This window comes from Cervus elaphus, chromosome 30 (genome assembly GCF_910594005.1).
Source record: "Cervus elaphus chromosome 30, mCerEla1.1, whole genome shotgun sequence".
Classification (NCBI taxonomy): Eukaryota; Metazoa; Chordata; class Mammalia; order Artiodactyla; family Cervidae; genus Cervus; species Cervus elaphus.
Genome location: NC_057844.1, coordinates 32,914,630 through 32,940,794, shown reverse-complemented (window position 1 = coordinate 32,940,794; position 26,165 = coordinate 32,914,630). Strand labels below are relative to the sequence as shown.

General features: G+C 42.9%; 1 protein-coding gene across 1 annotated transcript in view; it reads right to left on the bottom strand.

The window, feature by feature from the left end:
* Positions 1-26,165, bottom strand: part of USP12 (ubiquitin specific peptidase 12) — a 57,894-nt gene that overhangs the window by 5,694 nt on the left and 26,035 nt on the right. Inside the window, exons 2-7 of the mRNA XM_043891930.1 lie at positions 20,788-20,868; positions 12,425-12,638; positions 6,967-7,193; positions 4,976-5,052; positions 4,770-4,853; positions 1,282-1,479 (exon numbers count right to left, since the gene is read on the bottom strand). Coding sequence (XP_043747865.1) covers positions 1,282-1,479; positions 4,770-4,853; positions 4,976-5,052; positions 6,967-7,193; positions 12,425-12,638; positions 20,788-20,868 — 881 coding nt within the window. The remainder of the gene's footprint in view (positions 1-1,281; positions 1,480-4,769; positions 4,854-4,975; positions 5,053-6,966; positions 7,194-12,424; positions 12,639-20,787; positions 20,869-26,165) is intronic.

The following is a 26,165-nucleotide window of genomic DNA, read 5'->3' as shown; positions in this document are numbered from 1 at the left end:
AGAAACAGAATGCTTCAAAAATGGAAAAGCAAGATTACTGCTGAGGATAAATGACAGGAAATGGGCCAACACAGACCGTGGAGGTTAAAGACTGTGACAGATGTGGACCCGCCTCCCAGCTATCTCGACATATTCTGAGCAGAAAGGTGGGACAGAGGGACAGCTAACGAGAAGCTGGGATACGATACGCTGTTAGCACAAGTTTCCAAACACCAGGGGAAATGGAGGAGTGTCTTGTTTTAAAATTATTACAAGAAGGGAATTTCTTGGTGGTCCAGTGGTTAGGACTCCCACTTTCACTGGCGAGGCCCTGGTCAGTCCCTGGTGAGGGAACTAAGATCCCACAAGCGGTACAGTACAGCCAAAGTGTGTGTGTATGTGTGTGTGTGTGTGTGTGTGTGTGTGTGTGTGTGTATATAATAAAATTAATACAGGAAATTGTAAACAGTCAACGAAGACTTATGTTCCAAACATAAATGTTGATTATGAAATGCTCTTGTGGTCTGAGAACCTTGTTGAGCTATTTTATAAATTAAGGTCTATAGATGAGACAGTACACTAAATTAGCTAATAAGAAACACACACACAGACTTGTAAAATCGGAAAACTTATCTTTGAAGGTTATTTCCAAAGCCTTCTTAAAGTGTTTTTCATAATTATTAACATGATGAACATATCCAACTAGTCTCAGATTTATTTATTTTGTAAAAATAATTTATTTTATAAAATCTCTTTAAGCAGCATCTTTTTTTTTTTAACCAACAACCAAGAAAAACCAAAAAGAAAACTAACAGGACTTAAAAGTTCTCAGAGTAATATTTAGATGGTGGTGCTGGTGGTTTAGTCGCTAAGTTGTGTCCAACTCTTGTGACCCCATGGACTGTAGCCTGCCAGGCTCCTCTGTCCATGGGATTCTCCAGGCAAGAATACTGGAGTGGGTTGCCATTCCCTTCCCCAGGGGATCTTCCCGACCCAGGAATTGAACCTGGGTCTGCTGCACTGCAAGCATATTCTTTACCAACTGAGCTACGAGGGAAGCCCCTATTTAGATAATAAGAAAAAATATCAGATCCAAGCAATAACACACTATTTTAACATATAAAAGTTTTAAGGAGGAGATGGTAAAATGGATCTGAAATACTCATTCTGAAATAAACTCATCTCGGTCCGAGAGCACCGGGGGTACAGAATCTCTGGCAGGCCCGCCTCTGAGAGGCTCTGGGATGTCCTGTGAGCACTGCCCACCCCCAGCCTCCTGCCGGCACGGCCCACGCCCATTACCTTCCACAGTGAACCACGACGGCCACGAGGTCATACATTCTGTCAGGATTGGTCGCATCGCCTGAAGTGTTAAACAGACGAAGTTCTAAAGGAAAAACCACCCGGTAAGAAAGTTTTGTGTATCGATGAAGTTGATCCATATACTTAAATCTTTTCAGATGCAGAGCTAGAATCATGGGCAGCTTTTTCACTTTCATCCTGTCAGAATAAACATGAAGACAGAATTTCATAACAGACATTCACCATGACCTTAAAAGAACTATCAAACTGCAGGATTCAACTAACTGTTGACGGTCAGTTTTATTAGCCCAGCACTGCCCACTTCCACATATTTCTACCTGTGCCTTTTTTAAGTTTTTTATTTTATGTTGGGGGGGGTGGTGGTGGTGGTTTAGTCACTAAGTCGTGTCCAACTCTCGCGATCCCATGGACTGTAGCCTGCCAGGCTCCTCTGTCCGTGGGATTCTCCAGGCAAGAATACTGGAGTGGGTTGCCATTTGTATTGGGGTAGAGCTGATTAATAATGCTGTGATGGTCTGAGGTGAACAGCGATCTACTGTGATTCTTACATCAGCAGAGCAACATTCTGACGGTCTTAAGACGGCCCCCTGCCCCCCATCATCTCCAAACTACATAATGCGACGTGGAACTCCGTGTGGCTCCCAAATAGAGGACTAGCCCTTTATTTTAAGAACTCTGTACTCCTGAAACAGAGGTCCCTTATGACAAGGCAGACTGCAGGGGATGCCTGTGTCTGGTAGAGGAAAAACCGGCTCCTAAGAGCTGCTGTGAGCAGAGACTGAAATCCATTTGTTCTACTCATCTACGTAAGTCAGGAACAGACTGGGAACAGGAGGGAGAGAGAGAGACAGAAGAGCAATGAAGACCAGCCACTCAGGGTGTTTCACAGAGACGGGATACAGCTCCTTACTAACAGCTCTGACTGCATGGATCCTGGAAAGGCAATAAAATAACCTGGAAACACAGGAATGAGGTATCTACCTGTGAAGTCCAGGCCTCCTCATCCTCAACAATCCTGAAGACCCCCTCCACGCCATCTCTGCTCTCCCACGTCACTGCACGGCAGCCTCTTCTTACAAAATTCGCCGCCAATGCTTTCCCTTCCGACAGAAACAGCCGTTCTCCTTGGTCCTCCACCAGCACTTCATAGACTCACTCTGTCTCAGTACAGTTTGCTACACTACAAAATACGGAGATGGTTGTGGTCTCACTCTGGGCAGACAGAAACCACCTCTTTCATCGTATTTCTCCACCACCCAGTAATATGCCTGGCACACAGCAGGTACTTGACAAACAGCGCAGGACTGAATTCTGTATGTGTTCAGTGAAGCAAAACACTTTTCATAACTAAAAAAAAAATTTACTAAGCCACTGCCTCCAATAAAGTGAAAAAAAAAAAAAAGTTTATAACCTTATGTGAAACCTGCATTCTACAGATCTTAAGTGTGGAGGAGCAGCTGATGATCCCAGAAATATTTACTAACCTGGTCAGTGGAAAACATTAGTGAAAATAAATGTAAAAACCTAATCTTTCCTGGAAAACCAGTCAGCCACAGGAATCAACAGTCTTTATGCCCTTTCCCCCAATAATTCCATTTCTAGAAATTAAATATATAACTTCAAATACAATATCCCTGAGCCGTCACTGAAACTGAGAAACAGGGATATTTACAATCTCAAAATACCTCCACATAAAATGCATATGAGTTACAACTAAGGAAAAAGCACAGCTTAACAGCGTAACGCTGGGAGACAGCACCTCAGTCAAGTGACCAGAGAGAACGGCAGCAGTCACGGGACATACAGAGCAGGCCCCAGACCATCCTGGGAAAGGCTGGCTGTGGGGCTGACCCTCAGCTGGCATCTGGGACCTTGATCTGGGGGTGCTCCCGCTGTTTCCTAGCTGGTAAGCGGGTCTCGGTGTGCCTGAACTTGTTGTGCAGATCAAATGGTTTATGTTGAGCACTTGCTTCCCTTCCAGGAGCCTGGAGTTTTGGTACACGCCTGATGGCTTGGTGGGTGAAGAATCCGCCTGTGATGCATTAGACATAAGAGACTCAGGTTTGATCCCTGGGTCAGGAAGATCCCTTGAGGAGGAAATGGCAACCCACTCCGGTATTCTTGCCTGGAGAACCCCATAGACAGAGGAGCCTGGCGGACTGTGGTCCATGGGGCCGCAGAGTCGGACACTGAGTGACTGAGCACGTACGCACACACACAGGCAGGGAATGCTAGGTGACCTGCCCCCAGTAAATCTCGGGCACCACACTGAGTCTGTGATGAGCTTCTCTGGGAGACAATGCTGTCACATTCAGTGCTGGAGAAACAAGTGTGCCCACGTGACTCCACGGGGACAGGACACTTGGAAGCTGGCCTGGCTTCCCCTTTGCTGATCAGACCTGCACTGTTCCCTGTGACAAACCTTAGCTGTGAGCAGGACTACAGATGCTGAATCCTGCAAGTCCTTCTAGGGAAGCATCAAATCCAGGAGGGGTCGTGGGGGCCCTGACACATGACACGTATCAAAATCATGTACCATTTAAAAAGAACACAGCCTCACCTCTGTGTGATTCTTGCCCAGAATACATAATCTGAACCTCATCACATGAAAACATGAGATGAACCCAAAGAAGGACATTATGTAAAATAACTAACCTGTAATTTTTAAGTGTCAAGAGAGTGAGAGTCAAGCAAAGACTAACAAGGAACTGCTCCCGATGTAAAAAGATGACAGAGACACGAATGCTAAATGCAACGTGTCTTCTGGACTGGATCCTTCTTTTCTACTAAGGACGTTACTGGGACATTTGGTGATGCTAAAATAAGGTCTACAACAACAGTAACATATCACTGCTGCCCTCCTGACGTGGACAGACATAGTACAGGGGAAACCTCCTTGCTGGCAGGACACTGCTACCGAAGTCTCAGAATTGTGGGACATCACAGGAGGGACCCACTCTCAAATGGTTTAGGGTGAAAAAGCATTCTTGGTGTATTGTTCACAAGACTTTGAGACTGCTTCAAAGTAAAAGGTAAAATAATCAGGGTGATGATGAGTCCATTTTCTGATACCAGAATTCGGTCTTCACGGTTACACACTGAGAGAAGGCATGAATCCCATGGAGGAACAGTGGGGACTGGAGTGGGCATGAGGAAAGCACCTTTCCCCTCTTCTTTCCTCACCCAGAGAACGCTTACACAACGAGGAAGGCTTCAAAGCAGAATCCTCTCGCTGTACTGGTTTATGGTGACTAACCACTCACCAAGTGTGGACAGTCAAGGTGGCAGAGTTGGGCACTGTTTGCCTGGTAACTACCTAATGTGTTTGTCTAGTCATTACCTAATGAGTCTTAACGGCTGGTGATAAAATGAAGGATGATTATTCAACACAAACTGCCAGAGATCACTTCTGGCTAGAACATCCATGGCCAAAGAATCACTATGAATTTCAGAAAACACTAAATTACCGTTTGTGTGCTTCCTGTTTGCTGCGACATTCTTCACAGTAATATTTGTATTCACTGCATAGAGTTTCTGTGTTGCTAAAACCCCTGTGTAAAATTTAAAATAAATTATTAGTTTTGCCTATACCAGAAAATGATGTATTCATTTCAAGATATTCTAAAAACCAAAGATAATCATTAACTGTCAGAATAAATAATTCCACGCTTACCTTAAGCAGTGAGTAATTGATGTGTTTTGTTCCACGTCAACAGAAAGGTCTAAAAAATCTTCATCTTTGCTGCTTATCTGTAAAAATAAGAGAATTAATTACCTTTGGTTTCTTTAGATATCAGTAAATTACTGCTCCAAAATGACAGAATTAAATGTGGATTATTATTAGTATTATTAAATATATAAAGAACCTTTTCCCCCAAGTTGAAAAGAAACTACTTGAGTCATGCAAGTTTACAAAAGGACGCTGAATCAATACCCTTCATTATATTTAGAGGAAAGTGCCAAAGTGCACCTACGGCTGCTCTCCTTACTGGCAAAGGCTGGTGTGATGTGAAATCCCATCACTTCCCCGAATCCTGGTATTGGGGGTGGTTTAGTCACTCAGTCGTGGCCCACTCTTTCAACCCCATGGACTGTAGCCCGCCAGGCTCCTGTGCCCAGGGTGTAAACTATGCCATATACAGTAATTCTTAAAAGAACACAGGACAAGGCTGGATGAGAATGGCTGGTAAAGGACGATCTCTGTACTGTTTAATTATTTAAGAAAAAAATTACCATTTAAGAAAAAATATTAGCCCAACATGCCAAACTGAGCCTTCACTTATGACTTTCTTTCATTTATCCTCTGAATTTAACCATGTTCTGTTTGAATTATGAATAAATCATCTATAATGATCTAAAGCTGCTACTTACTCACTGAACTGGAACAGGACTCATCACTCATGCTGGCTGCCTCCCTCAACAGGATGTAACCGGAGGGACGTCAGACTCGGTCCCCAGGAGCACCCCTCACCCCCCCACCCCCCACCACACAACTCTACACGCATAGATGGTCTGTGACGACTTTTTCAATACGACACCAAAAGCATTTAAAGAATATCAAAAGCATTTCCATGAAGGAAAAAAAACAAACAGGACTTTATTAAAATTTAAAATTAAAAACTTCTGATCTGCCAAAGGCACGGTTCAGAGAATGTGAAGATGAGCCACAGGCTGGGAGAAATCCTTGCAAATGACACATCTGACAAAGGCCTGGTACCTAAAATGTACAAAGTACTCCTAAAACTCAACAACTAGAAAACAAACAACCTGATTTGAAAAATGGGCCAAAGACCAGGGCCAAAGACTCACCAAAGAAGATATATAGATGGCAAATGGGTGCATGAAAAGATGTTCCACATTATATGCCATCAGAGAAACGCAAATTAAAACGAGACAACACTACACACCTATTAGAACAGCCAAAATCCAAAACGCAGACGTCAGCACGTGCTGACCAGGACGTGGAGCCGCAGGAACTCTCCCTCATTGCTGGTGGGAATGGGAATGTAGTTCCAAAACTAAATGTACTCTTCCTACCACACGATCTAGCAACTGCGCCCCTGACCACTAACTGAGGCACTGAAACTTATATCCACACAAAATCCTGCACGTGCGTGTTCTGAGCAGCTTTATTCATAATTACCAAAACCTGTAAGCAACCGAGATGTCCTTCAGTAGGTGAATGGATAAACTCTGGTACATCCAGACAATAAAATGTAATTCAGCAATTAAAAAGAAATGAGCTATCAAGCTGTGAAAAGACAGGCGGGAACCTTAAATATCTACTGCTGAGTGAAAGAAGCCAATCTGAAAAGACCACACACTCTACGATTCCAACCATGTGGCATCTGCAAAGGGCAAACTATGGAGGCAGTAAAATGACCAGTGGCCGCCAGGGCACAGAGGGTCATCAGAGCAGCGAGACTACTCTGTACAACACTGCAGTCACAGGACAGCCCTCCTGTTCAACGTGAAGCCTCAAAACAGTTCACACCACGGTGAGTGTTTCTCTGCCAGCTCAGGGTTCGGTCAGCAAGCAGACAGCTGAGAGGCTCGTCGGTCACAGGCACCACAACTGTCAAGCTCACTCTCATGCTCATCTTCAAAGAACTTTTAACACAATGGGTTAGACGTGTTCCATACGACATTTTATGATATACTTACGGTTTCACAAGTAAGACATCTGGTTTCATTAGTCAGTGTTCCCTGAAAGATCTCATGAACCCATGTTGGGTCTGGTGTGCTGTTATTTTCACTGTCAATGTTACCATTAGGCAAACGACCATTTTGTTTCTCCTGCTTTCTCTCTTCTTGTAAAATATCAGCAATGGTATTTAGTAGGTAATTTAGGAATTCGTGGGCATCTTGCTGCATGTAGTTGTCAAAGAGCTCTAAAAATAACAATACATAGAGAATTATTTCAGAATGAATAACTGCATTAAAAAACTAAATAAAAAAAGAATACCTAGTATTTTTATCAGAACTACATAAAATGTTTAGGACTGTTAGTAATGGACAAGAAACAGGTATCTTTCACATGTACAAATTATGAGTCGAATTTGGGGAAAATAAAGTTATGATGAATAAAAATCTTCTAAAAAATACTAATTGATCAAGAAAGAGAAAACCTGTCCTCATACATAATGTATTGTGGTGGTAAGAAACAACTGTTTTTTATCAGTTCACTTAATCTATCATCCCATAAATACGACAAAAAGGCAAAACGGTTGTCTGATGAAGCCTTACAAATAGCTGTGAAAAGAAGAGAAGTGAAAAGCAAAGGAAAAAAGGAAAGATACACCCATTTGAATGCAGAATTCCAAAGAATAGCAAGGAGAGATAAGAAAGCCTTCCTCAGCGCTCAATGCAAAGAAATAGAGGAAAACAATAGAATGGGAAAGACTCGAGATCTCTTCAAGAAAATGAGAGATACCAGGGGAACATTTCATGCAAAGATGGGCACAATAAAGGACAGAAATGGTAAGGACCTAACAAAAGCAGAAGATATTAAGAAGAGGTGGCAAGAATACACAGAAGAACTATACAGAAAAGATCTTCATGACCCAGATAATCATGATGATGTGATCACTCACCTAGAGCCAGCCATCCTGGACTGCGAAGTCAAGTGGGCCTTAGAAAAGCATTACGACAAAAAAAGCTACTAGAGGTGATGGAATTCCTCCATCATTTGAAGGAATTCCTCCATCATTCCTCTCATTTGAAATTGAGCTATTTCAAATCCTAAAAGATGATGCTGTGAAAGTGCTGCACTCAATATGCCAGCAAATTTGGAAAACTCAGCAGTGGCCACAGGACTGGAAAAGGGCAGTTTTCATTCCAATCCCAAAGAGAGGCAATGCCAAAGAATGCTCAAACTACTGCACAATGGCATTCATCTCAAACTCTAGCAAAGTAATGCTCAAAATTCTCCAAGCCAGGCTTCAACTGTACATAAACCATGAACTTCCAGATGCTCAAGGTGGATTTAGAAAAGGCAGAGGAACCAGAGATCAAATTGCCAACATCTGTTGGATTATCAAAAAAGCAAGAGAATTCCAGAAAAACATCTATTTCTGCTTTATTGACTATGCCAAAGCCTTTGACTATGTGGATCACAACAAACTGTGGAAAATTCTTAAAGAGATGGGAATACCAGACCACCTGACCTACCTCCTGAGAAATCTGTATGCAGGTCAGGAAGCAACAGTTAAAACTGTAAATGGAACAACAAACTGGTTCCAAGTCGGGAAAGGAGTACATCAAGACTGTATATTGTCACCCTGCTTATTTAACTTATATGCAGAGTATATCATGCGAAATGCTGAGCTGGATGAAGCACAAGCTAGAATCAAGATTGCCGGGAGAAATATCAATAACCTCAGATATGCAAATGACACTACCCTTATGGCAGAAAGCAAAGAACTAAAGAGCCTCTTGATGAAAGTGAAAGAGGAGAGTGAAAAAGTTGGCTTAAAGCTCAACATTCAGAAAACAAAGATCATGGCATCTGGTCCCATCACTTCATGGCAGATAGATGGGGTAACAGTGAGAGACTTTAGACTTTATTTTTTTGGCCTCCAAAAGCAGTGCAGATGGTGACTGCAGCCATGAAACTGAAAGACGCCTGCTACTTGATGACCAATCTAGACAGCATATTAAAAAGCAGAGACATTACTTGGCCGACAAAGGTCTGTCTAGTCAAAGCTATGGTTTTTCCAATAGTCGTGTATGGATGTGTGAGTTGGACTATAAAGCAAGCTGAGCGCCAAAGAATTGATGCTTTTGAACTGTGGTGTTGGAAAAGACTCTTGAGAGTCCCTTGGACTGCAAGGAGATCAAACCAGTCCATCCTGAAGGACATCAGTCCTAAATAGTCATTGAAAGGACTGATGCTGAAGCTGAGCTGAAATTCCAATACTTTGGCCACCTGATTCGAAGAACTGACTCATTTGAAAAGACCCTGATGCTGGGAAAGATTGAAGACAGAAGGAGAAGGGGATGACAGAGGATGAGGTGGTTGGATGGCAACACTGACTCAATGGACGTGAGTTTGAGTAAACTCCAGGAGTTGGTGATGGACAGGGAAGCCTGGCGTGCTGCAGTCCATGGGGTCGCAAAGAGTCGGACATGACTGAGTGATTGAACTGAACAGATACTACAACAGGGCAAGTTTTAAAGCAGAAAGTGGACAACCTCGTGGCAGTGCCAGGGCAAATGCATACGAACCACAGAGGAAGCCGTGAACATGATAAATCACCCCGTGTGTACCCTCTGACCGAGTCAGGTGAGGCCTGGAACCTGTACTTCTCTAAGCTCCTCCGGGTGATTCTGCTACGCAGTCAGGTTTAGGGAACAGGCATCATAGAAAATCTATTTAATCCAGAGAATCTCTAAGGGCCCTTCCAAACATGTGACCCGTAACTCCGTGGAACGTCCCCCGCAGCTACTCAAATGAGTCGCTGTCGTGGCAACACTAAGCGCTTGACCTGTGCTCGCATCACGTACCCTGAGCCTGGAGAGGAAGACCTTCCAGGGCAGGGCCTCATGCCATCTTCCTAACAACCCCGTGACACCACTATTAGCAGTATTTCACAAGTGAGAAAATGGGAGAGTGCGGTAAAGACACTGCCAGGAATCGGCAGAACCAGGACTCAAGCCAGGCCATCCAGCCCCACCCAGGGGACTCGAGCAGCCAGGCCACCTGGCCACACAGGCGTCTGCACCCAGCCAACAAGACGCACTCAGACCACCGCCCAGTCAGGAAGTCTCACCTCCAGAGCTTATATAAGTTCAGGAAGTTTACGGTTTACATTTTCACAATGATAGAATAGAAACCAGTTAGAAAATCGAGGGAAAACCTCCCTAAGACACAGGAATTTAAAAATTACATTTTAGAAGAGCTGCAGATATGACCGCATGAGACTAAGTTCTACACATTAGAAATCATTTAAAAAGTTTAAGATGGTGAAACCTGAAAGGTATCAACATCTTCAACATAAAAAAGAATGTATACAAAAGACAAAGTCGGCAAAAGACTTGAGATCAACAACTTATAGAAACAAAATTTTAAAGGTTAAATAAAATACATGAAAAAACATTCAACTCCATGGTAAACCAAAGAGGTCATCTGACATTTCTTGAATGAATGAATGAATGAATAAACAGACAGACCACAGGCACTGAACAGTGAAGGCGACGTAAGAAGAATAAACTTGGCCCCCAACAGCAATGCGAATAATGCACACTGCTACAAGTCAGCTGTTCTGACTTCAAGCCACCTTAGGAGAAATGACCCTCTGCATAGGTGAAAACCCACGTAAAACCATAGTCAGCCCCTCGTATGTGAGGATCCTCCGTCCGGTTATGCACCTGGGATGTGAGCCACCACAGATGACGCAGGGCTGTAGTATTGACTACCGAGAAAATCCTCGTATAAGTGGACACAGGCAATATAAACCCATGCTGTCCAAAGGTCAACTGTACATGAGTTTCCTACCAGGACAAAATTTTTTAAGTGTCCCACCAACACAGACAGAAAAAAAAAAACTCTCCGAGAAGACCGGAATCAGTCTCATTCAAACAGAGTTGTACTTGGCTTTCTCACAAACAGAAGATACTCAACACATCTAGAATTTAAGACAGTAAGTAGGTTTAGCCTGAATCAGGGAAATATAAAAAAAAAGTGCTTTTGTGAGCAGTTAATCTATTTGTATATGGAGAAAATGAACAAAACTTTTAACATGGTTATCAGATTAAAAAACAGTAACCTTGTATGACAAAACCCACTGCAGTATTGTAGAGTGGTTGGCCTCCAACTGGTAAAAATAAATGAAAAACAAAAAAAAAATAGTAACCTGTAATCATAATATTGCAGCATCTTCATATGTTTTAGGAAATTCAGTATGACCCATGCTTCTCTCGATTCATGTGACAATGAACAGTGTCAACTGAGTTAAGGGCAGGACTCCCCATTAATAACCAACCTTAGAAACTTCTCAAATCATATTTCTATGGGCATCATTATATTTAACAGCTAACAAATGAAACTAAAAATAACACCCAATTTTCCTTCTATAGGGACTGAAATGCCTACATCCAAACAAACAAGCAAAAAGAATTCCACACATTTCTCAAGTCCATCCGAACTTCGCGAGGCAGCTCACCACCCTGGACAGACGCTGGGCTCAGACATCAGGGAGCACACGGGCCTGACAGGTCACCTTAACACCCCTGAGTGCCAGTGACGACAGGGCAACTTCTGAGGAAGTAGTGACTAATGATGAGCTTGCTAAGGAAATCAAATGAAAACTATTTGAAGAGAGAAAAACAGAAGTGGGGGTGTAGCCAGTTACTATTTTTAAAAGGGGTGGTGGGGTAGGGGGTGGAGTTAAAACCATATATCCTAAACCAGAAAGTTTCATTTATTGTGTTGGTGCTTTCCTTTGCCTGCGGAGTGACTCCTGGCAAGTCTTTTAAGCTTCCGTTTTTGTTTTTCTTCCATGGCTAAAGTGGGGGAAATATAATGGCCTCTCATGAGGTTATTGTAAGGATCCAATGAGTTAATATTCATGAAAAGCATTACCAAAAAAAAAACAACCCCAAATGAACAGTAATTGGGGAAAAGAAAAAAATCAACAAAAACACTGCAGAAGACCCCACAACTTTTCCTTTTTCAATATTTGGCTACACCGGGTCTTAGTTGTAGCATGGGGGATCTAGTTCCCTGATCAGGGATCAAACCCAGCCACATCCAACACCCCCGCCCCCGCCCGCATTGGGAGCCTGGAGTCTTAGCCACTGGACCACCAGGGAAGTGCCTCCCAACAACTTTCCTTGATCAAAGGGCCAAGCAGGCAAAAAAAGAGAAATGATGATTTCTCATTTCCAGGCCTACAGAATTTGATCTCTGCATAGCACACTTCAGACGGCAGCCACACCTCACAGAAACCAGCCTGACTGTGTCCTCACTGAGCCGGCTGGCGTTGCCTTTGCGGCAGGAACACCACCTTTGACTTCTGAGAGGCCGCTGCACCACCGGGCGTGAGGACGCCCAGCCGACGCTTGTTGCACCCAACTGTCCTGTTACCTTAGCAGCAGGCTGAGAAGCAGAAGAGTTATTTACCATTTTCTTTCCGCAGTCTCGTTATGAACTTCTTAGGAGGTATGACTCCAACCTTCTTCTTCTGGGTGGCGATGCTGTGGAAGAGGTCTGCTAAGCACGTGAGAAGGCTCTCCTTCTTCCGGGGCTGACTCTTGTATGCGAGAACTTTTTCCCGAAACGGACGACAGAAGTAAAGTGCCTGAAGAACTGAATTGCAGTAGCAGGTATTCCCAAACTAGAATAGGAAAAGAAAAAAAAAAAAACTTATTTGTTAAAATTGGGGGTAAAACAATTTTCAGAGAAAGAATTTCCAAGCCTAGAGTTGTTGAGAGAAGAGAAAGCAAGATAGCAAATATTTATGATCCTCATAAATTATAAGGTACCTGAGGGTAGAACTGTGGAGTTGGAGAAGACTCTTAAGAGTCCCTTGGACTGCAAGGAGATCCAATCAGTCCAACCTAAAGGAAATCAGTCCTGAATAGTCACTGGAAGGACTGATGCTGAAGCTGAAACTCCAATACTTTGGCCACCTGATGCGAAGAACTGACTCGGTGGAAAACTCATTGGAACTGATGCTGGGAAAGATTGAAGGCAGGAGGAGAAGGGGATGACAGAGGATGAGATGGTTGGATGGCATCACTGACTCAGTGGACATGACTGAGTAAACTCCAGGAGTTGGCGACGGACAGGGAAGCCTGGCGTGCTACAGTCCATGGGGTCGCAAAAACTTGGACACAACTGAGCAACTGAACTGAACTGAGGGTAGAAATAACCGTCCTGACTGCAAATTAGCCATTTTAACATTAAATGGATGCTCTTGACATCAGTTTCATGTTAAAACAAAAGAAAGATACATGCGATAGGTTTGGCCTTTAGGACTACTGAGTTAAAAGAACTACACAGTTTAAATAGTGAGATTAGTTAAGGTTTAGGATTCTGGAGAATTTTTTTCTTTTCCAAGTCCCACTGTTTTGATAGTATTGGTTGTATAAGAACCATTTTCTATACTGTACATTTAAAAATATAACTCTCAAAAATTCTTTAAAAAAACATAATAGTGAAGTTTACTATCAAGTTCTTCAGTGCCATACAAAAAATAAAAACAGAAAATAAGAAAAAAAACAGGATACTTAGAAGTATTAGGTGAAAAAATCAGCAGTGTGACAGCTGAACCACCACCGACATGCTGAAACGCCAGGTCACACCATGCCTGATCCATCAGGAGGATGTGGACTTGCTCTGGAGTTGAATCCTGAATGGCAGCCCCACCTCTCACTGGCTATGTGGCCTGAAGCAGGTGACCACGACTCACTCAGCTTCAGTTTCCTTCTTCTTTTTTTTTTTTGGCCTTGCCCCGAGGCATGTGGGATCTTAGTTCCCCAGCCAGGGATCAAACCTGCGTCCCTGCATTGGAGGCACACAGTCTTAACCACTAGATGCTGGGGAGGCACAAGTTTCCTTCTGTTTAATGACAAGGGAGGAAACAGTCTTACTTTACAAAGAAAAGAACAGAGAGCTTGACAAATATTTTCTGCCTTCTTCCTTCCCATGAATAGAAACAATGACGTGAAAAGCAGGCTAATAAAACACCTGGAAGTCAATCAGGGAGGATCCAGGGAGTAAACAAGGACCGAGGACAGGTCTCAGAGAACTGTCCCAGGGTGAGGTCCTGTATGCGTTAACTCTAACAGGCTACCTGCAGAGGAGTACTGAAGAATGGGAACTCTTCAACTATGTCCATAAACACAAGCGCATGTCTGCTGATATTTTAAAACTAGGAAGGCTAAATCAAAAGCTAATATAAATGATTATTTATAGAGAGAGGGAAAAGAGGAGAGAGCAATGAAAGTGAGGCCACTGTGCATGTACATGGTTATAAAAAGTTTCTTTTGCACCCATATTTTTTAAAAAAGATTTATTTGGCTGACCTGGGTCTCAATTGAGGAACATAGGATCTTTAGTTGCAGCATGCAGACTTTTAGTTGCAGCATGTGAGATCTAGTCTCCCAACCAGGGATCGAACCTGGGCCCCCTGCATTGGGAGCTCAGAATCTCAGCCACTGGACCACCAGGAAAGTCCCTGTATCCCTATTTTTAAAAAACTAAATTAAAAACAAAAACAGGAAGAAAAAATAAATTCCTAAAATTGAAAATAAACAGAAATAAACCTAAATGTCTATCAAGCTGGTGGCAGAATTACTTAAAGAATGACTTCAAATGACTTTAAAACACAGGATGGGTTTTTACTATCATCGCCTTCCTAGGGAAGTTACCAAGCCACTCTCTTTATCGGTCTCCTCATCTGTAGATGACGTTTATACCCGCACCAACCTCTACAATCTTGTGAAGAATTAACTCAATGATCTGCATGAGGAACTTAGTGTGGTTCCGGCATACCTCATCACTACATGGTTATTTTTGAAACAACCTTTTTGAGTCATCTGTCCCTTAGCTTAGCTGAAACAGATTAAATCCTATAACCCCCAGGTCTACACTTAAATCATGACAGACGGCAACAGCACAACAAACCAGCGGGGTAGCAGGTCAGCCTGCAGCACCGTGCATCCTGCTGTGACACGGACCACGCGTGTGGATGGCACACGGGCGCCAGCGCCGTCCATTTATTAAGAACCAGCAAGGCTTACTCTAGCTTTCATTTTTAGGTAAAAGTAAACATTAGCCATGCTCATACTTTCGCCCCCGCCCCCCAATGAATCATCTTACATATTCCATTTGGAAACTACTGGTTTTAACCACTATTACGTCAACATAATATCAGCAGAATGTTTTAAATGGTTAACTGCCCCACTGTCGCCCACACTAGTTGGTGACGGTGCCTGTCCCGTGAACACACCCTTCTAAGGGAAGACCCTCTTCTCCCCACCACAATGTCTGTTCAGGGGGCTCTGCTCCACGTAACTCTAGACCCCACGTCCCCAGCCACCTGCTCCCTGCAGCCACGGGTACCTAATCCAGATTCTCAGGGACACTGATCCTCCCCCTCACCTGACCCCCATCCTGACCCCCTCCTCACCTGCTCCTCCTCCCTCACCTGCTCCCCAGCCCCAGGCCTCCTCACAGGAATTGACTTCTCTATGCAAATTCTGTAAGGGGGTCAGTCACAAGCCCTTCTGCAGATGCTGCCACAGGGTCAGGCACTTGATCCAACCTGGCCCGAGTCCTTTGGTCAGGTTTGATATGAACAGTCTGCAGTCTCTGTTAATATAGGCTTTGAGGGGGGATCGGGATGGGGAACACATGTAACTCCATGGCTGATTCATGTCAATGTGTGACAGAACCCACTGCAATGTTGTGGAGTATTTAGCCTCCAACTAATAAAAATAAATGAAAATAAAATAAAAATAAAATTAAAAAAACAAAACAAAACAAAGTTTTAATTCATACATAAATGATAATATTATGATTTAGAAAGCCTTTAAAGCCACTTTTTCTAGAATTTTAACTAATGCTGAATTATTTCCCCTTTGTAATTCATAGTGCAAAATCTATTTCATGACAATATTTTGGCAAGGTAGTTTCTATTAAGGTTTTGGTTTTTATATTCCTGAACCTAGTTTTTTCATTAAAAAGTCAATCTATGTGCAAACTTTAAAAAAAAAAAAAATAAAATAAAATATGGATCAATGACTGGTTGAGGAACAGGAGTACAAGCTTTAAAACATTAAGAATATAAATCAGAAGTTCACAGTGGAGAGGTAATACCAAAATTACCTAGGTAATATTTCAAAATGTGTTAAAAATTAATGTCTTAATGTAATAGGAAAGAATAAATCTGACTCCGTATTGGAAAAAAAAAAAATAATAATATAGGCTTTGAGCAGTCTAAGAACATCAGGTGGGAAGAAACGAAAGGAGAATGAAATCAACACAAAAGAAAACAGAACCAAGAGACATCAGCCTACTAAACCCTGTAACCTGCAAATGGCAAGTTTCATTTTTATTTCTCTTTCCTCCATGGTGACCCTTGTTCCCTGGATTCAGAGTTCGAATTAATGACTACAATCACTTCAGATTAGAGAAAGCCTTTTATAAGATGGTTCAGCCTCACAAAAAAATTCATTAATCCCAACCAACTTGTGTTTGGGGGCTTATTGTATTAGAAAGTTAAAATGATTCTCGAAAGGCTGCTAAAAATGGAGCGACTGCACAAAAAGTAGGAAAGAGAGTAGTCTAAATCACTCTTCACTCACCTTCACTAGACTAAGTATTTATTGGCTACAAGATATAAAGGAGAAAAGGCAAGTTGGTTGATCAGATTAAAACCATTTGTTTTCAAAGAATTCAGCTAACTGCACAAACAGCCGACATGTAAAAGAGGGATTTTACAGCAAGAGAAAGCACCCAAAGGCTCCTCTGCCTCTCGAGATGGTTTCTGCACTCCCCTGTACCCCCCAGCCACACCCATATTTCTCCTGACATCCTGAAACATCAGAAATACTGACGTATCCACAAGGGTTAACTCAATAGGAAACCCCCACTATATGTATTATGCAAATCACAGGGATAGACATCAGAGTTATCATGAAGAGTCAACTGCCATGAAAGCTATCATTTGTGAAAATGTTCCTCCAAGATAAAAATATCTACAACTGAAAGTAATGGAAACTAGACTGTTATTAACAAAGTGAAGAGTAACCACTCTGAATTTTCTGGTAGGTTATTTAAACTGTGGGTTTTTTTCTCTTCTCTCCATTAAAAAAAAAAGGCTACTTTTCTAACTGCCCAAATGCACAGTTTCCCAAAAGCAAACACCTTTGAGTGATTCTAGTACTTTTACTAGTCACAAAAAGGGATTCAATCAGGCAGACCTAACAGGAACTCTTTTCAGTATTCGCTTTTTGTAAGAGTGATTAAAATGAACCTGGAAATGCACACTTTGCTAAGAACAGACTGATTAGAAGAAAACAGACACGTGCCTCATTTTAACAGAATCCAATTATTAGGAAAGATTAACCACCGAGTTCCTTAAAGCAGCTGCATTCCGTGTTATTTACAAACACTAACGACTTGGCAGACAGGCATAGGGACAGCAGGAAGGTGTTCAGATGTTCTCCTCTGAATTAACTAAGCCATCTCCCCAACCCCTCAGAGCTCCAACCTTAGTTTTTAAGGGACTCTATAAATAGTGTGATAACTCTCCAAATAAAAAAGGGGGAAGGAAACTAGAGAGAAGGGTGATGACAATGTAAGAGTTGAAAACAGAGCTGGTGGAAAAGGGTTCAAGGCACACAACACAGCCGTGAAGTGGCCCAAGAGCACAGATCCCAGGAGCGTGCATCACTGTCCCGGGTCAGCTGTGCCTACTCTCACCACCACTGGTCTCTGCGCAGGGTGTGACGTGCCCATCAACCCTTCACAGCCGGAGCCCTGGCTACCTCAGGACCTCAGGGATCTCAACTCTTCATCATCGTAACGAGGCACAGAGATCAGAAACTCCAGCTTTCCTTGGCTTTATTGAACCTCATTTATTCAGCTTCAAGGGAGAAACACAAACCCCACCTTTTGAATTTAGACTGGTGCATACGAAGTAATAAAAATGATACCTTCTTAGAAACTTTTGGTAACACAATCAATAATGGTATTTGGATACTGGTATCATATTGAGTTAAAAACATCAGCAGAAAAGAAAAATACCACAGAGGTGCTTAGTCATGTCCAACTCTTTGAGACCCCATGGACTGCAGGGCCATCAGGCTCCTGTGTCCTTGGGGATTTTCCAGGCAAAAATACTGCAGGGGGTTGCCATGCCCTCCTGCAGGTGATCTTCCTAACTCAGAGATCGAACCCAGGTCTCCTGCATTGCAGGTGGATTCTCTCCTGACGGAGCCACCAGAGAAGCCCCACAGAGCTTTAGGACTCATATCGTATCAAGTATGTTGTTTTACTTGTTTGGAGGTAATCTGCAAAAAAGTTATTTAGGCACAAAAGGGAGAAAGCTGGAATGCTTATGCAGGAGAAGCTAAAGGTAAGACAGCCTTCAATATAGAAAACACTAATGTTCTAAAGGAAAGAGGTTCTCCTTGGACACTGACAATGAGTACAGCTTTACGACAATTCAAGACACAAACGAGCTTTGGGGTCTGAACCAGGTAAGGGTGGTTCCCACAGAAAAGGAGCAGTGAGACTGGAGAAAATGGGGTCTGCCCCCCTAGAACTGAAATGAGGCTTCTGATCACTAGGCAACTCTATATGTAAGTGCGAACATTTCAGATACTATACAGAAGTCGAGGCAAGACTTCTCAATAAACAAGGGAAATTAAATATTCATTTAACTCTCCTCCCCACGAAACCCCAAATAAAATGACAGTAAAAGAATGGATTAAAAAAAAAAAAAGAATAGATTAGGCAAAAACTCAAAAGGCTAAAGAAGATGACAACAGACTAGAGACAGCAGCAAACTTACAGAAAATTTCACTCTTTTAGATGAACAAAATTTGAGGAAACCTTCCAATAGTAAAGATACTAAAAAAGAGGGGGGCGGGAAATAAACTTAAAGGTCTCAGAAACAATCCAGTGAGCACAAGAAAACCTTGGCAACAACAAAATCTTTGAATAATACCATAAGAAAAGGAGCAGAAGATATTGCCTCCATGAAACAAGGTTAAAAAAAAAAAAAAGGTAACACTCTAAAAAATGAAAAATGCAAAGAGCGGACAAAAAAGTTGAAGACACAATCTAAAATGTAGACTAAGGGAGACAATCAAAAAAGGGAGGAAAAAAAAAATAAGGAATCAGTCTGTTTCAATATGCAATTAACCATATAAAAAAAAAAGACAAAACAGAGACATTACAGTAATAGGAAGAAAACTATCCCAATAATAGTATCAGAAATGGCTTAGACCTGAGGTACACACATCACTAGTCTGAATGGGTCGGTAAACAACACAACAACAGGGTTCTCATCAAGAGACAGGATGAGATTTCAGAACACTGGGGACAGAGAACACCCTTCAGGACTCCCAAACACCTTCTAAAGGGGAAAAGAAGGCACGTACATAAGAGAGAAAGAGCCAGAATGGCAAGTGCCCTCTCAGCATCAAGAGAAGTCAGAAAGTACCAGAGCAAGCCCCAAAGACTCTGAAGGACGGGTATGCCCTAGGATGGACGTCCAACTGACACTTAGAGACAGATAACCAAACCTGTCTTCGGTACACACGACCTCAGAGTTTATATCTGTGCATACTTCCTTAACAAGCGACTCCAGGCCGTGTTCTGCAAAGCAAGGAGGAAACCACCGGGAAGGGGTCAGGATGGAGGGAAGGAGACAAGTGCAGGGCGACGGAAGAGATGCTGCCAGGCACCGGGACAGCAGAGGGGACCTGCTGGGCACGGCTCCGTGGAAACTGACAGGAGGTCTTCTTGGCTTTCTTTGGTTCTCTTGAAGACTTTGGTTAAGAATAAGCGACAATTAAGGCCAAGATTAATTTCATACTGGGAGAACCAGGGAAAGTGAAGCTGGGCAGGGATGGTGGGAAAAGACAGCAAAGTTCCTGCTTCTGTTTCTGCCAAAACAGCAAGTCAGTATATACATGTGTACATATGTATATATATTAATAGAAGTATAAGCACCTTATTTACTCTCTAAGGACACATTCCAGAAAAAGAGCAGAGGATTGATGAGTGGTGTCCTCCAGGGAGGGGAATACAGAGGAGGGTGGGCACTGCTGATTCCGCGTCCAGCACAGACAAAGAAGGGTCCCCCGGCAAGGTGACCCCACACACCACCTCATCTGCCCTCCTCAAGTCTCACAAGAACTCCATGTGTACATAACGACGTGCTAGAACCAAGTTTAATAAAACTTACTTTTGTACCTGTATTATCACCTATATATATATTTATAATGCCACAGACCCACCCAGCAGGACAGTACAACAGCATAAACCACCATCACAAACATGGAAAGATCTGTGGTGTTCTCTGATGATTCGGTAAAGAGTTCAAAATTCTAAAGAGAGTTCTTTAGACTCCACAGACACACAGAGGTATTTACAAAACTATATTTATTTCTATCTGTACATGTGGACCACTTATATTTAGACATGTAAATAATTCTCAAAGAATCAGATCATTTGGTCTAGGCCATATGAGATTTTGGTTATGAGAAAATTCTGACACAAAATAGGAAAAAAAAAAATCAGTCTGATAAATTAGAAACTGTTCTAAAGACTCTTAAGGCTTCAAGCAGTGCCGCTCTCTCTTCCATTAGAGAGAATTCTGAAATTCCAAGTCGAGTTTCTTGGCATTAAATCTGCTGATACGAATGAACAATTTTCCTTTAATAAATTATGAACTGCATTCATCGTCCTTAAGACTACTTCCAAGCACAATTCTATAGGCTACTTATGTATTAACAGATACTTACATTGACTAATCCGAAATAGTGCTCGTTGACCGGAAACTGTTCTGGACCAATCTCTTTCTCTAATGCCGAGGCATTGGCGCCCTATGGGATGAAAAGGAGAAATCTCAGTATTTAGGTATTTTCCCAATACTGTCACAGTTATATATACACTACACAGAGATCCTTAAAATGATTTTGTTTCCTGTAACTACCTAACATTATGGAAAGAAAATAAAGGGTGACAATGAAGAAGAAAGGCTTTTAATAATATGACTAAAAAAAAAACACAGTTTGCAGAACAGTTGGATCAAGGAATTCTACTAATCCTGCTCCTTTTCCTACATGATTCTTATGTGATGGATGACAGCCCCTGCTGTATCTGTGGTCTCACAGGTGTGTGATCTCAGAGACATCCTGAAGTTAGGCATACCTTTGGCAACCTAATACTGCAGCAGTGTACACATGAAAATTTCTCACGCAGAACAAAGGGGACAAGAATGTTTGCTGAGGGCTTCCCTGGTGGCTCAGTGGTAAGGAACCCACCTGCCAACGCAGGAGACATGGGTTCGATCTCTGGTCCAGGAAGATCCCACGTGCCTCGGAGCAACTAAGCCCGTGGGCCGCAACTCCTGAGCCCAGATGCTGCCACTACGGAAGCCTGTGCGCCTAGAACCTGTGCTCCACAACAGGAGAAGCCACTGCAGCGAGAAACTAGAGGAGAGCCCCCGAGAAAAGGCCCGCACAGCAACAAGGGCCGACACCACACAGCCAAAAATAAATAAATAACAACATGAAAAAAACTCTAAGAATGCTTCCTGAAATCTCACCAATGACAGCACAGCTGACTGCAATCTATTAACAGATGGTCTATAAATGACAGCGTACCATGCAGCAGCCAGAATAAATGAAGCAGAGTTCATTCAAACACACGGGTATTTCTCAAACACATAATATTAAGTACACAAAGAAAAAAGGAGATCAACACAACTACCACCACATATATACAAAATAGCACACGGCAGGGGGCTGGGAGAGTGTACACGACACGCACCTGAGTGGGGCCGGAAGAGGACCAGGATGCAGAGGTGAAGGGGGGGAAAGGCAAGAGGGGAAAGTGAGACGACACCCAACAAAAGAAGGGCCTTGCTCAGAGAGTAACCGTGTGCCACGGTCTCAGCAATACGATCGACTCACGTCTGTGCATCTAAGGCCCCGAAGGAAAAGGGATGGAGGTGGGGGGGCGGGGGTGACAAAGGCCCCAGGCACCAGCGTGTACCAGCAAATGGACTCAAGATGCAGTCTGAAAGGGAAGTAGGAGCGATTCTGGAGACAGAGCAGCTGTTAACTTCAAACTTCCCCAGAAAACACAGGACCAGACAAACACAACTGACCCTACTCACAACACAGCTGAACACTGCCTTGTGTACGTAGCTGCGGACAGGACGACACGCACACGGCGCCTCCCAAGGGACCGCCACGCTCAGCACCACCTGCGACCCAGCGCACCTCTGCTGTCTCCTGAGCCTGGAAGCCCGGCCCTTTGTCAGACAGCACCTCCTTGGCTTCCTGACATGCCAGGCCTGAAAATAAGGCCTGAGGGAAGGGACTGGGTGGGCTGGCGGTCAAGCTCAACCAAAACAAGACATGTGCCTGAATACACTCCAGCCACCCAGCACCTGTATTTATTATTTATACATGTTTACTTGTTTAATTTAAGACATACTATTCAGCTTTATATAAGACCCTGATACAATCCCTAGCTCACAGATACTATTTACTTATAAATTTGGCATTCCACGAACTGTTTAATAATAACACGAAATTCAGTTATGACAACAACTTCAAGATCCACTGAACCAGAGCCCTTTGTGGGGAGCCTACCAGCCCCCTGTCCACACCGCCAGCTCAAGTGTCTTGTCATGGAATTTCCTCGCATGTGCTGAAAACTATCACTAAGAATTCAAACTGATACTGGTGTCATTCAAACAAGTATAACCTCCCCCCCCCCCCCCCCCACACACACACAAAAGCTAGAAAAGGTGCTATTATCAAAGGATATCTACTTGGAACAGTAAAAGCCAGCAGGCACACCCAGGGAAAGCATTTCTGGCCCTCAGGGTGAATCGAGAACCCAGCATGCCAGGCTTCCCTGTTCTTCCCTATCTCCCAGAGCTTGCTCAAATTCATGTCCATTGCATCGGTGATGCCTTCCAACCATCTCACCCTCTGTCCCCCACTTCTCCTCCCGCCCTCAATCTTTGCCAGCATCAGGGTCTTTTGCAATGAGTCAGCTCTTTGCATCAGGTGGCCAAAGTGTTGGAGATTCAGCTTCAGCATCAGTCCTTTCAATCTACCTTCCAGGGTAGATTTCTCCAGCAATTTTCCAAACCCCAGCTCTAAGCTCATCTGTTGGATATTCAAGGAAGCCCTTACACCAACTTTGGTTTTCACAGCTAAAGGTCAGATAATTTCTAAAGTCTCTTCTAACTCAACATTCTATCATGTCTAATCACTTTTATCCACACTTCTGAGGACATTACTAGATTAACACAAAACTCTAGGGAACTCCAAGTCAACCAGCACATGACAAGCACCATAGATGGTTACAGATGGAGTAAGGGCAGCAGACTGCAATGGAAAGTACAGAGCGCGCGGAATTTATGGACGCGAGTGCTAAGTTAAGGTACAGCACAGTAAACTATACCTTAGTGCAACGCGATGACACTGCGGTGCTGATTCTGTGAACGTGCGGGAGGATAGTCTCATGGCAGGAATTCAAGACTCTCTTGCAGAAACAACCAGAGCACATTCCTGCCTCTAGCCAAACGCTAACTACAAAGGCAGAGTGTAGACAAAGCAATCCAGTTGCTGATGAGCAGTTGTTGTTTTTTAATTTAGAAGTGTTTTCAACACTGTAGTTAGACATTAAGTGGTAAAAAAAAAAAAAAAAGAAAGAAAAGAAAAAAATCCCACCAAGTTGAAAATTCGCTATACAATTTTTTTAGTACGTTTACAAGAGTTCTCAAACACCATCCCCTGAAGATTCTAAGATTCTGTTGAAGGTTGCCAAACCCTATCATGTCAAATAATAGTCCATCCAGCAGCCCAGGATTTAAATTGAGCCTAGAACCTGTCAACATCCAACAGTAATGGCTCTGAACAGTCTTCCATCCCCACACTTTAGAAATATTTTCCTACTGCAATTAACAACGTTGTGTGAAATCATGATTCTTCACTGGGACAAAGGGAAGAAATGTTGGCACTCTCAGGAATCTCTGCTCTAAAGCTTTCCTGGTGATCAAGAATGTCATCTGTTTTGTCTGAGAACACAACACACTGAAGGAAGAAGACATTCTTTCTGACTCTTCTGTCACCACGTAAGATTATCTTAGACTCAGAACCTATTGCTACAAATTCATCAAGAAGTGATTAGATATTCAGGACCCTCCTGATGAAAACCACCAAAAAGTGGATGAACTTTTTAATTAAAAAAAAAAAAAAAAAAAAAAAAACAGTAAGCTATTTTCTCACAGTGAGCTGGTGAGAAAATAAGAAATCTGCAGAAACCAAAAATCAAGTGATGGGAGAACCTGAGAGATGAGCAAATGCCAAAGACGGATTTCACGAGGAGGCACCTGCTGACACCAGCAACCCGAGCACCCTACACTGATGGCTGGATCAAACGGGGCACGGGGACCAGGGCTGAGGTTCAGGGCCTGCTCAAGACAGGGAGCGGCAGGAGACCCCCGCACTGCAAGGGAGCCAAGAGGGCTGTGTCTTCAGCAAAGGCGAAACAAGAAATAACCCTGCACCACAAGAGGAGATGGCAAAGGAACCTGTCGGACGTGTCCTTGGCCTGGGGGCAGAAGAGACGACCAGTATCTTCCCAACAGTCATAACTACAAGCTCGCCCCCATCAAAGCCTGTGACCCGAATTCACACACAAACAAAATTAGGCAGGAAACGTAATTCTACGAGGTCCTGAGCGGATGGTGCCCACAACCAGCAACCAGTGAAATTACAGACTCACTTCAGAAGACAAATTCAAGCTACCCACAAGGAGTTCCCGCAAGTACAACTCCCAAGAGATTGAGTTCACCGGCAAAAATCACACATACACACAAAAGCAGGAAAACAAAACACCACGTATAAAAACCAGTGAAAACACAGACAGAAGAATTAGACTCAAGATGCTAAATATCAGAAATATTTCAGACATGACACAAAGCAAATGGTTGGTATATACAAAGAAACAGCAAAAGCCTGATTATAAGAACAAACGTGAGAATTTAAAGCCTAAGCTGATTTATTTTTAAAGAATCAAATAAAACTTCCAAATCTGAAAATTATCATTAAAAGTAAAAAACTCAATGGTAATTATGGAGACAGTTTAAAAAAAAAAGCTTCGATACTCTGGCCACCTGATATTGAGGGGCCAACTCACTGGAAAAGACCCTGGATGCTGGGAACAACTGAGGGCAGAAGGAGAAGGAGACGACAGGGGATGAGATGGTTGGATGGCATCACTGACTCAATGGACATGTGTCTGAGCAAGCTCCGGGAGTTGGTGATGGACAGTGAAGCCTGGCGTGCTGCCATCCATGGGGTCATGAAGAGTCAGACATGACTGAGCAACTTAACACCACCACCCAAGCCTAGTCTAGTTCTTAGAAAACTGACAGTCACTGAAAATTAACCACCCACCCTTGTGAAAGAAGAGGAAGTAGAAACTACAAGGATCCCTTCTGTTTACTAATAAAGATACTATGTTTTGAGGACACACCTGCAAATAGGAAAAAAGAAAACCAGTTCAGAGATGGCTCTTCTGAAGAACAATGTTTACACAGTCAACCATGGAAAACACATCTGACTGCCCTGCATTCTGCCATTATGAGAAACAAACAATTACACAAAAGCAAAGTGACACCCAGAAATGTTTTCAAGGAGGTAAATTAAGGCCATTTCTTCTACCATCTAAAGCTCGACTATGATTAAAAAATGGTTATGTGTGACGATGTACTTGGAAAAGCTAATTATGTTCAGTATACACTGTTTAAGAAAATAGCAAACTTTTTATACATTTTAGCAAGAAATAAAAAGTGATGAAAACGTAAAAGATGAACACCTCCATCTAGAAAATGGACTTATCAAGAACACATTCGTCCATCCATATCTGTGGGGAACTGGTTCCAGGACCTCCACAGATTCCAAAACCCAAGGATGCTCAAACCCCTCATGTGAAATGATGCGGTTCTTGCATATGACCCATGAGTCATCTCTCGACAACATGTAACACCTAGTGTGGTGTAAATGCCATGTAAATAGCTGCCAGCACACGGCACATTCAAGTTTTGCTTTTATGAACTTTCTAGGACTTTGTTCACAAAGGTTTTCGATCC